Raw genomic sequence first — 14,948 nt, forward strand, 5'->3', positions numbered from 1 at the left:
GTGGATTCCCCCCGCTCCCCACCAACAATCTGTTATATCTGTTTTCTGCCATTCTGCCACAAATCCTGCCTGTGGGTTGAAATACTTCACAGCAATACCCAGTTTTGGCAGTGTGAAACAATTTGCCAAGCAGGGCTAAGTCTGCTTCCCCATGCTGAATGCTGCAGAGGCTAAATTCCAGGCACCAAGCTACTTCTGTGAATTTATCACATAAAAATTAAGTGTTTCCCTTTAAAATGGCTGGAAGAAAAAGGTTGTTTAAGAACAGACCTGTACAGGTGCCAAACATCCTATTCCTGGCACCATCAGCCACCTACTGTGCTGGGCAGCAGCCTGCCTTTTTGGGACAGAGAGAGATGAGCTGGAGCTGCCACAGAGGCTGTCCAAAGGAGGCAGATGGTGGCAAGGTGGTGTGACGGTGTGTTTGGGCACGGTGGCAAACTTGGGATGTAGCCTCTGAAGTGAGTCCAAAGCCCAGGTTTGGGTTAACGACAGTCAAAGCACAAAGTGGGATATGGAAAAAGTCAAAGGGAAAAAAGGTGTGACTGTTCTTGTGCTGATCTGTTGAGGTTTTTTCTGATAATTTACTGTAATTATTTTGTTCTTTGAGTATATGTTTTTGCAACAGTATCCTTCTCCCTTAAAACTCCAATTATAGATCTCAGATCTTTGTAGGAGTTGTTAGGCTGATTTCAATAAGCTTTTTCATAGTGATCATCTTTATTATGAAAATCTATGTCCTGAGATGTTATATACCCCAGTGGCAGCAAACCTGCTGTGCAATTCAGTGGATTATAATGCAACTCACTAACATGCTTGAAATAATGAGGTTGCTCTGTTCAGTGGGGCATGGTGAAAAATAGAAGCTACTGCTGGGAGCTCAGATTTAATTTAAATTCCTGGCAGAAAAGGTTCCCTATTAAAATACCATTGCAGGTTGCTATGTTTGTATATTCTTTAACTTCCATTTCAGGCTGGACAGTGAAGAGATCGGAAGATTTTTTTTATCTTCTGCCCAGTGCATAGAAACAGTATGTTAAATTGAGGCCTTGCACCCTTCTGGTGCTGTTGGAAGTAAATGTTGGATTACATGGGACTAAACAAGGAGAGAAATGGTAGCTGTGCTGGAGTCAGAGGGAGATCTGAGCTTTTTGTCCAGTACCACCGATCTTTCCCTGAGAATCAGGGTTCTCAGGTCTAACCCTTTTCCAGGCAGCCCCTGCCTTTTTCTTAGTATGGGATGAGAAGGTGCTCAGTTGATCCCTTCCCACTCCTTGCCTATCTGGAAGTTGGGGACTCTATATGGATTTCTTTAACTAATGGGAAGCATTTATACTGCCCTTCAGCTTCAGTCTCTCCCATCCATCTCTCGCCTTCTCACTGTAATTGGTAGACCATCTTTCTGTAAATGATTTACATGGTCTTATAACTTCACTTTCTGTGTAGTAGTAGAAGCTGGTTTGTCAGAAGAACAGCTCTGAGTCAGTGATACCTTTGGAGAAAAATCTATTGAGAGAAAAAGGTGCCGGTTTTACAGAATTTTTTAGCCATTGCTGAACCTAATTAGATCTTACAAACCCAGCATGTGAGATGACCTACATCTCTTTTAAAAGAACGCTTTCCTCATAGCACTTAGACCTTGACATAAATGCTAATGAATCCATGAAGTGTCTTAGCATCTGGCACAGCAGCCTTCAGGGCATCACACAAACCAGGAAATAAATGGAAGTGCTCTGTGTACATAAGGTTGCAGAAGTGGCTATGGCTGCCATATAATAACCTGCAGAAGTCCACGTTATTTCAGCTTAAGGTTGATGTGTGTTTTGTTTGGACCAGTTTTCTTCTTCATAGATGCATAGTTTTATCATTAGATGTGCAGTTTAAAGTAGTTGCTGTCTCCTGTTTGCAATTTAACCCAAGAGGGTCCATCTTCCCCTTTCACAGGGCCGGGGTGGCAAAGGAAGCATCTATGTCTGGGCCTCTGGAGATGGGGGCAGCTACGATGACTGTAACTGTGATGGTTACGCATCAAGCATGTGGACAATTTCCATCAATTCTGCTATAAATGATGGACGGACAGCTCTGTATGATGAAAGCTGCTCTTCAACCTTAGCGTCTACCTTTAGTAATGGGAGGAAGAGAAATCCGGAGGCTGGCGTGGTGAGTCCAGATATTATTGTGCTGTTGCTGCTGTCTTTGTGCACTCCCATGACCTGTTACAACTCTCTCTGCATTGGAGCAGCAGATGGTTTTTTGTTGAGATGGGTATTTTCTCATCTGCAGTACATGATGGTGCCAAAACTCTCAACTGAGATGTGGGATTAATATTGAGAACAGCGATGATCTTCCATCTCATAGAGCTTCATACACTTGGTGCTTTCCTTTATCAGAAACTGGATTTAGAAGTTCAATTGCGCTCTTTCCAAGGGACAGTGTGACAAAAGGTGTTTAAATATTTAGATGAAAAGTGTCAGCATCTGAGATCATACTTACTTGTACTGGCAGAGCAGTCACAACTTCTGCTGTGCTACAGGCTGCACAGAGCAGAAAGACATTGTCACCCACAGAGGAAATACGGGGGCTCAGATCACCCTCACCCTCCTATTGAGCAGTGCAGAGCATCATACTCAAGGCCAGGGCCATACCTGCAACTGGGAAATAGGCAGTTTCTGTTCAAATGTAATTGGGATTCTCTTCCACTGTACTGATCACTGCTCTTCAGCACATTCAGACTAGCCAGGACATAGTGTAATTCACAGAGTGGAAAATTCAGGTGTGGTTACTCAAGGTTGATTTTTTGCTGAAGGCTGTGACACATTTTCCATGGTCCTGTTTCAAACCCCAAGGATATACTGTATAATCCTAAATGCCCACATGCAGTAGCAGATGGAAAAATACTGGTTTCCATCTTGGTATCAGACAGGATGATCTGGGGCACCTTTGTAATTATCACCATAAAATGTTTTTCTAAGGTGTGCTTCTGGTCTCTTCTAGTGACTAATCTGCATAGAAGATAGCAGCCTGGTACTGCTGTTGGTTCTGGAGTTGCACGAATGTGAGAAAGCTCACTACTGTTAACAATTCTAGTTTCAAATCCTTCTGATAACCACAAGGGAATTTAAGGCCTTTGGTTAAACTGTTTTTACAGGAAATTAATGCCATCTATATAAGTTCTAAGCGGTAATGAACACTGGTTTACTACATCTTGATTTATTCTTGCATTGACACCTTCTGTAACTATGTCTCACTGTGTCTTTAAATCGATACACTATTCTGAAGGGGAAAACAGATCCTAGGAACAAACACACAATTACTCTAAAGAGCAAGGGCACAAAGTGCACTTTCTATTTTTTTCTGAGTCTGTAACTGCAAGGCAAATGGACTAGCTGGTTTTTTAATTGTGTCTTAATATTATTGCAGGCTACAACGGATTTGTATGGCAACTGCACCCTGCGTCACTCAGGAACATCTGCAGCTGCCCCTGAAGCAGCCGGAGTGTTTGCCTTGGCCCTGGAGGCTAAGTATGCTGTTGAGAAATTCCTTGTGAGCTCTAGAGAGGAGAGGGCCTGTGGTTTGTTTAATGTTGTTCATCATATAAGTTGGCTGTCTGTGGCAAGGGGCTAGAAGGAGCAGCAAACAAGCTGCCTGCTACAGTAGTGACATGGATGGCAACTTGGAGATGGAGCGGCAGTCTTGCTGAAGCCATACAGCAGATACATTCTGGATGACTCGCTCTCTCTGTGTCCTCTCCATCCATTGCTTCCAGGAGTTTATGTTTTCTCCAGCACTGTTTGGAGGGAGAGATTATTTCACTTCTTCACATAGCCAGCATGGAATGCCAAGCCTTCAAAAACATAAGAACAAACCTGTAGTGTCAGACAGGAGTTCATCTTGTGCCACGTGCTGTCTGCAACGACAGACACTTGGGGAGAGTACAACAAACGGGGATTAAGAGCTATCTTTCAACAACAGCTTTGGCAATCAGTGGTTTGGAGAGAGGGCAGTCAGCCTATGCTGTTTGATAGCCACAGGCAGATTTGTCTTCCTTGAATTTGTCTAGCTCTTTTTCAACTTGTCTGTATTTGGCACCTGTATCATCCAGTGGCAGTCAGGTCCACAGTAATGTTTTTGATGATGGTGGTAGGGAATGTTTCATTTGTTTTTTCTTAACCCATTGCTGGTAACTTGCTTCTGTGCTCCATAATTGCTCTGTTATGTGGAAGAATAACTATCCACTGTCTGTTTTACAATCTCCATGCTATTCGTGACATTGGAGACCTCTTGCATATCTTGCTTCATTTTCTTCTTCTCTTATGATTAGGAAAAGTTTTCCTTACAATAACCTATACCATCTTTCCACTTCGTGTTAAATGATTTTATGAAGTGAGACAACATTTACTCAAGTATATACAGCTTCACTTTCTGTAACCTTGGCATGAAGTGAGTGCTATGTACATAGTTTTCTTCAACAGTATGCAGAAGAATAAAGAGGAGACAAAGCTTCTATCATTAGCAGAGCAATGGTTGTTGTGCTCAGAGCATGACTTGGGGCACATTTCATTTTTCAGGTTTTATACGTGTAAAACATACATGACACGTGTTTTAACTTTGGATGGTCAGTCCTTCTACTGTCAAATTCATTCAGTGGGACAGCCATGATTTAATAAATAATTATGGCCAAAAAAATTTAAAGACTTAATGAATTTTCTGACCACTGCATGTTTAACCTGGACTGCAATCTTAATATGTCAGTAATAACTACCATTCCTCTTCATTTGGGCTATCCATGGAGACTGGAATTACTCTTGCCAAACTATCACGAGTAGAAATGAAATGAGACTAATGTCCCTGGTTTGCAATTGGGTTTCTAGCCTTTGCTGAGAAGAAGGATGTGGGTGGAGGGGAGACAGAAAGAACTGTCAGTGCCTCCTGTCTCCTTCCAGACCGGCTCTATTAAACCTCTATTTTAGTGTGCAGAACTACCCTGGATGAGTTACACTAGCCTTCAGAGGAATAGCTATCTATTTCCCAGGCAGACTACTACTACCTGCACTATGTCTCTCAGCTCGTGTACAATGTATGTCTGACACGTCTCTAAAACCAGACCAATCTGTGAAATGGAAAGTACAGTTTTAAGATACGTAGCAGCTCTTAAAAGGTTTCAGTAAGAATGATACGAGTGATATCTGGTTTTCAGCTATCCTGTGTCACCTTGGGAAAAATGACAGTAATTGCCTGTTCTGCTGTACATTCAGCATGGACACATGCTTATTACTTGGGGCACAGAAAGCTGAAAAGCGGATCCTTTTAGGTTGATGGTTTGAATCAGACATACTGTAATGTTGAAAGAGTTAATCATAAAACAACTGGAATAGCTTTAGTTATGTAGAATTAGAATGTCAGTTCTAAAGCTTCCAGAATAATAACTTACAAGTGCCCTTCCTGTCATCATAATCACTGCAAATCTAGGAAGACAAGAACTGATGATGAAAAATGATTATCGAATCTAGCTAAATATTACTTTACTGCATTCTTCCATGCTAGTATATCATGGGTGATAAACCTCTACCATACCTTATAATACAAACCTACAGCCACCCACAGCCCATACATCCATATGCCCAGACTACCAAAATTACTAAGACTTCAATTGTTACAGCTCATCAGCTTCATCAGATCAGGGCTTCTCTGGGTGAACCTTGGGAAGGCCAAGGGAAAAGCAGGAGGAGCAGGCAAGGAAAAGAAGGCAAGATTTAAGAGGAAAGCTAGGTGAAATTCTGTCATCATCCTTCCCTTTCTGTATTCTTTTCAGGATCTGGTATAATATCCTACTCATTTTATTAGCTTAAAAATTGCGTGGTGGATCTATAATGTGTAGTTGAAAGCAGTTTTTAAGAACAGGGAAACAATCAGAAATTATTTTGGGGAAGTACTATACAATTAAAACCTATTTTTGTTCCCACTGAAATCAACAAAAGCTTTGTTATTGATATGTGTATAGATACAATTTCTGTGTGACTCATAGAAGCAAATTTTACCAAAAGGCTTACTCAAACACACTTTCTTTAATATCTGCTTGGAAATACTCTACGGTTTGTTTTCTGTGTTGCTCTTGCACAGCTTGGATCTGACATGGAGAGACATGCAGCATCTGACAGTGCTCACATCGAAGAGGAACCAGCTTCACGATGAGGTTCATCAGTGGCGTAGAAATGGCGTTGGGCTGGAATTCAACCATTTGTTTGGCTATGGTGTCCTAGATGCAGGAGCAATGGTTAAGATGGCGAAAGACTGGAAGACTGTTCCTGAAAGATTCCACTGTGTTGGAGGGTCAATACAGGAACCTGAGTAAGTGAATGGCTCTAGCATATGTGTTTGGCTTCTTCCAGGTGTTTAGGAAACCACAAGCATACAAATATGTTGACAAAGACATAGATAATCAAAGAAACATTCTTTTCTAAGAAAGCCCAACATTACCAATAGCATTCCCGATATTTCAATAAGTTGATAAAATAAACCACATGATTTTTCAATTCCTGGTTTGCTGGAGGAGTGCAATCTGCAGCTCATCTCCATCATCATTGCTAGTGCCAGTAGTGTTAACAGCAACATCCATTCCTCCTGGGTCCTTACAGGTATGTTTGTGCCAGAGTTTCTGTGAATTAAGAGCCTGTGCACAAGTAAAAATCTGGGAAGCGGACACTGGAAATTACACAAACTGCTGCCACATGAAATATCTGTCAGCCAGGTCATATCTCGTTGTGACATATTCTAGCAGACAGTTTTATCTCCAGAAGACTGGAACAATAATCTACAGGTACCGGTGATTCAGTTTGAACGCTACAGCATTTAATTGTGTTTGGTTTATGTTCTTCAAATCTCTAATTGCAAGCTAGGTAGTCAAATTATTTTCTGATTTACCTTCATGTGCTAAACTGAATGAGTCAACAAGTGAATGTATTAATACTAATTGACTGCAACAGCTATAGTTCAATTTAATTATTTGAAATGCTGACCTAATAATAGCCAATTTATATCTATACCATTTGAAATCTAACTTTTCAGTGCCATTTCTGAAGGCATCATTTATTCTGTTGGAAAAATAAAACCAAACCATTATGCCACCCTGGCATATAGCTCAGCCAAGCAAAGAATCAAAGTTAGTTCACAGCCTTCCAGATGGGTTTGTATTTGCAGGATCCAAGGATCTAACAGCTGAGATCTGAGTTTTAATTTATCTGTCCTACGCATGCTCACAACTAGGAAGCAAATGAGAGTGTGCTGGAGCTAACTTTGAGCTATTTTGAGTTTATTCATAATTTAAAATTTAAATGCAGACAAATAATCTAATTTATTTTAGTGCAGTCCCATTTATTGAAATGGGGATCATTCCCAAAGGAAGAGAGAAAATCTCTCTCTGTAGGCTTGACAGAGATGTTGTGACTGCCCCCTTCCTGGCAGTGTTCAAAGCCAGGTTGGACGGGCTTTGAGCAGCCTGATCTAGTGAAAGGTGTTCCTGCCTGTGGCAGGGAGTTTGGGACTGGATGGTCTTTGAGGTCCCTTCCAACTCAAACCATTCTGTGATTTTATGATTGGATCCATGCATTAGACAGTGTGGAGCCAGAGGTATTCTGGCAACAGACTGAGTCAGAGTCGGGCGAGTGCTCTGTAGTAGTATTGTCTCCTTCTGCCTTTGTTTTTCTGTCTCATTTCTGCTGTTGAGTGGATAGAAAAGCATGGAGGATGGTGCATTTGCTCCAGCCCGGGGATCTGGAAGTGTAGTAAAGCTTCCCTATAGCTCTTGTTGCCCAACAAGCTCCAGAGTTGAGAAATACACTGTCTTGTATGGGTGGTGTCTTCTGAGAGCAGCACCCAGAACAGGCTTTGTGCTTACAGCATGCAGATTTCTAAAATTCAAGCAAGTCAGTCACCACCTAAGCCTCCTAACTCTACTGCAATGTAATCTCGGTGTGTGGTATGTATGGGTGCCTCCAATAATTACCCCAGGACTGCTGTAATATTTATGTCCCCTAATGAAAATGTCACTGACAGGAGTTAACAAGCATCATGACTTGCAACATCTGCATTTTTTGAATTACACGGTAATTAAAACCAGTGAAGTCCCAGCATGTCCAGAGATCCCTTGGAAATGAAAACTACACTGCGCTTCTGCAGTGTAATAATTGGGTTTGTTTTCTAGTTTGGCCTTGCTGGAGCAACGTTTTGTATGTATATTCTATATACATATATACATTTATATAAGTATAGATATTTGTGTATATATATAATAGATATTCAGTATATATTTAGGTAGGTGAGTAGTTGATACAGAAGTGTGTACCATAGGAGCAGAATTAGCAGAAACAGGCCAGGAAAGAATTGACAGCCTGACAGATTATACAGCGTGCTGAAAGCAATCAGTATTTAAAGTGCAGCATTTCTCTGCTGCATGTAGAAATACTTGTTATCAATAGGAACTTCCTCTGAAAATGGATTTTTGATGGGTCAGCAAAAAGAAAAAAAAAAATTGACGCACCTGAATCTGGCTGCTTTAGATGATTTAGGACATCATAGTCCATTAGCAGAGGAACAGGAGCATGGGAGTGTGCTTCTACAGAGCTGTTAGCTCCCCCTGCTCATCTCTAACCGGGTACTACACTTCATGCCAAAGCGAATATATTTTATATACCTATATGGCAAATGGGCAGTGGTACACTGTGAGGGTGTGGAAAACCCATCTCTTCTGCTCCTTTCATGTCAGCCTTTTTCCACCACCCCAGGTTCTTTTTGCTTCTTTGGGGAAATTCACCTGGACTAAAGCAATTGGTCTAGCAAAGCAGAGAGTATTGGATTCTAATTAACAGGAAAGGGGGTTGCAGAGCAAGCCTTTTCTTATGTGTGTTAGAGAGCTGAGATACCTTTTGCACTGCAGCATTTACGAAGATGGAGAGAAGACCTGCCTGTCAGGCTGTCTGCAAAGCAGATGGAGTGGTATTTCTTATTGCTCTTATTTCTTTGGGTTTTGGTGTTGATAGAAAAGACTCACACTGTGGTGTCCTCTCTTATTTAGTGGAGGAGATATAAAGCACTTACCACAAGTCTCAGAATGAAGCACTGTTTGACAAAGCCTTGTCCACTGTGTGAGACTGCTGTGAGACAACGTGAATTCAGATTGCTTTGAGGACAGTGCTTCCCACGCAGAGAAACTGCAAGCATGTGGCAACTGTGAGATTATGAACCTTCACCACTGGCTGGCATATAGTGCATTTTCCTTGTGCTTTAGCACACAAAATAAATCTTGAGGGTATTATATGTTAAAATATTTTTTGCTAGACAATATTTATGTTATACCAGCTTCTGCTCCAGGGCATCCATAAGATTCATAACAACACAGGTTTTTCAGTTTAAGGTAAGTCTTTAAATGCCTTGAGGACCTGGACCTCTGCAAGTACTCCCAAGAAGGCAGTAGTCTATGAAAGGGGGGCAAAGACTGGTCTGGGCCAATTAGTGATATTCTAAGCTGTAATACCTGAAGTTCATCTCAAGAAGAGAATTCCTGGAAGCTAGGCTTGAATAAAACACTTCCACTGGTCTCTGAAGAACGCACTGCTTCATTAGCAAAGGGAAAAGGCTGCTCCTCATTTATTTTGAAAAGAAAGTATTCATTACCGCAGTGTCATCGATGCCCTTTAAAAGGGACTCTTATTTTACTGCAAAACCTAGGTTATAGAGAAGCCACTGGAAGAGGTAATAACAAGCTGACTGGAATATTTTGTTACTTATTCCCCTTTTTAAGGATTGCAGTAATTCTTGAATTTCAAGTATTTCTTTTAGACAGAGGAGAGTGTCATGCTGCTCACAGCCCACTGATGGTGAAGACGCAGAGAATTTTGTTTACACTTCCAGTGTAGTTTGCCAGCCCGTTTCTGAGGCAACTGGTAATTGGTAATTCTGAGGCAACTCGGATCCCGGCCCTGAGGGGTTTGTCAGGCACTCGTCAGCCTCAGCTGCTGGCAGGGTGCTGCTCCTGGGCCAGGTGCCAGTGCCTCTGATCCTGTGCCCACACACTGCGCAGGGCTGCCACTGCACGGTGGCTACTGGCCTCCTCTGCTGGAGCTGGGAAGGCATGGATGCACCTTGCTCTCCTCCAGCACGCTCTTGCCTCTTCCTGGTGGTCTCGGAGACACTCTTGGGAAACGCTGGTGCCTCACAGGTTTCCTCAACCACACCGGGAGCAACCACACTGCGGGTGCGCTCCCCAGCACGTGGGGAGCCAGGAGCACCGACCAGCATAACGTTGCTCCCTGTTGTGCGTAATTCATCCTGCTGACAAATGTTGGCAAGATCATTAACAGCTGTAGGGGATTGCACAGTCCAAACTTGAAAGTGTTCTCCTTTTGTGTGCTGACTTCAGGCGTTGCATCCTCAGGTGTCCGACCCTCCAGCAAAGGAGCTCCGTGCACTGGTAATAGGAATCTGTGTTCCACCTGTGGGTCTAGCTTTCTGGTGATACTTGGGACTGATGTCCCCCAGTTAATTGTGCATTTGCCTTCATAAGGACTGAATTATGATAACCAAGAAACTTGTGACTCCAAGGTGCAGCACTTTAGCAACTCAGTAAACAAGTGCAACTTCTTTGCTCGGTGTGTTGTGCAGCAGTTTTCATGGAAAAATATTTTTTAAATGAGCTGACCCTGGGATCCCATGTTTGTGCTGGTGTCCAAATCAGAAGGATGTAGGCTTTGATGTGACTGAACTGAAATTCTGTGCAGCTGGCTCCTCTGACTCCAGCAATCCATTCGCTGCCGTCTTTTAAGGTGACTGTCTGACATGACTGACTGCTAATGGTTCCTTTACTGAATATACACATTATTATGCAATTACCCAATACAGTAATGATAAGGCAACTATTAAATATATGTTAATATTTCTTAAAGAGCAGTATGTACTTCTTAATTGTATTCCTTCTCTCTTTGTGTAGGTGTACATTTCATAATGTATATTCAAATTATGGTTTTACTACCATTTTCTAAAAAGATAATTTTCTCTTTCTGGCTAAGTTTGCAACTATTATTTCCTTACTTTTCCATGTATTAATAAGGAAAACAGTACAGGTTTTCCTGTGAGGCACCAAACCCCAGTAGTTTTAGCATGCGCCATGTCATGTGCTCCTTTTAATTTGCTTAATTATCTTTTGACCTGCAGAAAGATACCACCAAGTGGCAAGCTGGTCCTCACACTTACAACCGATGCTTGTGAGGGGAAGGAAAACTTTGTCCGATACCTTGAACATGTCCAAGCAGTTATAACTGTGAATTCCACTAGGCGAGGAGACCTCAACATCAACATGACCTCGCCAATGGGAACAAAGTCCATTTTACTGAGCCGGCGCCCCAGGGATGATGACTCCAAGGTGGGTTTTGACAAATGGCCTTTCATGACCACACACACTTGGGGAGAAGACCCCCGAGGCACCTGGGCTCTGGAGATTGGGTTTGTTGGCAGCCTGCCCCAGCGGGGTGTGCTGAAGGAGTGGACACTGATGCTGCACGGGACTCAGAGCGCACCCTATATAGACCAAATAGTAAAAGATTATCAGTCCAAACTGGCCATGTCCAAGAAGGAAGAGCTGGAAGAAGAATTAGATGAAGCAGTGGAGAGAAGCCTGAAGAGTATACTGAGCAAGAACTAGCGCTGTTCTGCATGATGGTGTCTTTCCTTCCCCAGATCCCTCTACTCACCTTTCTACTATCCAAACCTCTGTGTTAGACATATTACAATGATTGTCTCTGTAGCCAAATTATCACACTTCCTTGATTTTAAAGTCTTACATCTCATCAATAATTATTTTAATTACCACCAAAACAATCCTTTTTGTACTCTAAGCCACAAATACACTGTCCCTCACCAAATACTGTGTACAGTTTGTGACTGTAAATGATTTTTCTTTTGTGTCATACGAATAGGTATTCACCTGCAACGAAGTTGATGGCTTTTCCTTTCATATTTTTGTGGTAAATGTTGTTTGTATTTTAAAAAAAAGAGTGAATTTTAACATTGACAGTTGGTGATAATGGGCACATTTTAAAAAAATATTGTGAGAGAGGGAATCACAATGAGTTTGGCTGGAGAGGTCTTTGAACATCAAACAGCTCCTTCTGCATCGTTGACTTCAGGGGGACTATTCCCCATTGGGTTCAACCAAAGTAGCACTAGACCCTACAAAAAGAAATAATCCAGAGATGAAGAAAACTTACCAATCAAATTTGTAGAAATTCAATTCTAAGAGTTTTCTTTAATGTATACACTTACACAACATACACACTAACACTTCAGACACAGATTGGGTCAACAGGCATGCAATAAGGAAGGCAAAGCAATGCCAAAGCTTGGTGACAGGGGGAAGTGCTCTGCAAACAGGGTCAGGACATTCTAGAAGCACAAGTTTCAGGTGTTTTGTTTTGTTGATTTTTTTAAAAATTTTGGCAATTTAGATTAATTTACTATCTTACAGCAGAACAAGCACATAGGGAATGAGCTGTAGGATTTCTGGCAACCTGTGTGCAAAAGTGCATCTGCTCGTCTCTACACTGAGATGTACTACAGCAGCGTAAGATGAGGCTGTGTCAGCATTTCCAACCACAGACCCCTGTTTTCTGGGGTTTACAACCTGGCTGTCAGTAAATTGCTGTGGGAGAAATGTGAAGTATGCAGTTTCAGTCCCAAAGCAATTTTTTATTCAAATTTGATTTTTAAAAAGAGATTTGTTATTTTTATGTTATACAAATATATTTAATATGCCTAAGTTATTAATGTGTAATGTAAAGTTGGCCTTCTTGGGAAATAAAATGTAGTGTGTTTGGGAAGATTTTTGGTAATCATTGCTCTTTGCTGTTTAAAGAGTCAGTCCCACCTTCACCTTTCACACATGAGTAAAGTCAGTCTCTCTCACCCTTGGAGCCTGCTCTTGCTATTGCCACAAGGTGTAACATCCTCCTCGGTGGGAATTACTCATGGTAGCAACCACTACATGTCCTCAGGTGTGAGATCCCAAATTTAACCTTTGAATAATAAAGGGTCTTGATTCTGCAAATATTTAGGCATTCACAGTAAAGGCCATCAGTGGGCCTACTCAAATGCTAACTTTAAGCAGGTGCTTTAGATCTTTGCAGGATCCAAGATCTACTTTTTAGCAGTGACTAGTTTCAGAATTTTATTATGTATTTTTAATATGCAGAGTATTAATCTAAAACATTTTAATAATGAGTGGTCCTCGTGCATAGTAGTAGAAACACATTCAGTAAATAAATGTTTATCTAACAAATTAAAAATGTAACTCAAAGGTTATCTGGTGGACACGTTTCACTTAAGAATGTATAATCTGTGCTGTTACTTCTAGTGAATATCCATCTTTTATCTTTCCATAAGAGGCCTGTTCTTTCCTTTACAAATCCAAATGCAAAATAAACAGCTCAACCTGCTCAAAATCTATGTGAATTACACTTTAAAGCCAAGACGAGCAGCCTTGCACTACTCACAGGTTCCTCGTTGCGTGCAGCAGTCCCTTTGGACAGTTGAGTCACACTGGGCTAAAACAGGCATCGGCAGGAGAAGAATCAGGCCCCGTGTGATTTTTTATTTTTGAAGTGCTTTTGGTTATTTTTTCAAATACATTAGAGTGCCAACTGTGTTTAATTTGGTGGTGTAAAACTTAACCCAAGGACGAGACGGGTCCATTTCAAAGCATGGACTGGAGTTCATGAGGCATGAGCCAAAACTCGCTGAAGTTAAATGGGTCAGGGACAGGTTTGCTTGTGTTTTTGGAAGTGAATGGATTGTGCTGACAGCAGTAGGTTTCTGTGGAAGGCACCCAGTTCTCAGAAAGAGCAGCGTATATGTATCAGAGGGAAGAATTTCCATCTATATATATATTTATGCATACACCTGTATGTCTAAATGCACATGACACACCTGTGGTATCTCTCTCTCTATATATATTACATACAATATGTATATTCAGAATATGTTACATATATTGGCTTATAAATATATTTAGAATTACATATGGTATGTAATGTATAATACATATGTGCACATCATAACTTTTTGTGTGTATGGGTTCAAAGAAAGAAGTAACTGGAAGCTTTTGAAACACTTCTGAAATGTGGAAAAAGTTTTGGAATAAGAAAAGTCCATGTGGAAATCTTAAATGAACGTGTACATGATTTTCCATTGCATTATGTAATTCTGCAGTTCTCTGTTCAATCATTAAATATCTTATAAAGCAGCAAAAGAACTAGATGGTTGTTCATATTTTCATAATGCTGACGTAATTTATTAAGTGAAAGATCACGATAATGAGTGATATGCAGAAATGATGAGTTTTGATATAAGTATATATAAAACTAAGTGTATATACAATATAGAGATCTACTTCAAATTCTTCAGGGTTTTTGCATCGGGGGGATCGCTGAAAAATATGTCCAGTTAGACTAAGTTTTTATGGTAATGCTGATGGAAAATGAAGTTAATTTGTTAGTATTTATAATAAAGGGAAAAATGAAGCTCATGATTTGAAACAGGTGAACACTGTTTAACTGAAGCCCTGTGATAATGTTTTATAATCTGAGTAAAATAAAGAGCTGTTGTAAACCGGCAGGTCCTATCATCATTGCCTATCGGAAAGTACACGGGAGGTACTACGCTGGTCTACATGGGATGACTTCTGCTCCCCTGCTTTTTACACCAATAAAGCAATCTGTATCCTGTGTATGCTGGATACTGAGAAAATGAACCCGATCCTCCAAAAGAGATGATAGCAACAGATGAAGAGTAACAGGCTTTATGCTAACTGTGATATGGTGGCACACCGAAGATTAAGGCCACAGGCTAGGAGCCTTGGGCATTATGTGGTTCAGACCTGCTGGCTCCAAGGGCAGCTCTGCAGA

At 41.2% G+C, this 14,948-nt stretch overlaps 1 protein-coding gene across 2 annotated transcripts in view; it reads left to right on the plus strand.

Annotated features, from left to right (window-relative positions):
- The window catches only part of PCSK2 (proprotein convertase subtilisin/kexin type 2), a 106,635-nt gene extending 91,960 nt beyond the window's left edge, over positions 1 to 14,675 (plus strand). For both annotated transcript variants that reach the window (XM_074918735.1, XM_074918818.1), the window contains 4 exons: positions 1,945 to 2,160; positions 3,421 to 3,521; positions 6,121 to 6,348; positions 11,206 to 14,675. In XM_074918735.1, coding sequence (XP_074774836.1) covers positions 1,945 to 2,160; positions 3,421 to 3,521; positions 6,121 to 6,348; positions 11,206 to 11,692 — 1,032 coding nt within the window. In that variant the 3' untranslated portion in view covers positions 11,693 to 14,675. The remainder of the gene's footprint in view (positions 1 to 1,944; positions 2,161 to 3,420; positions 3,522 to 6,120; positions 6,349 to 11,205) is intronic.
- Positions 14,676 to 14,948: the final 273 nt, after the last annotated feature.

Source organism: Athene noctua, chromosome 1, assembly GCF_965140245.1.
Source record: "Athene noctua chromosome 1, bAthNoc1.hap1.1, whole genome shotgun sequence".
Taxonomy (NCBI): domain Eukaryota; kingdom Metazoa; phylum Chordata; class Aves; order Strigiformes; family Strigidae; genus Athene; species Athene noctua.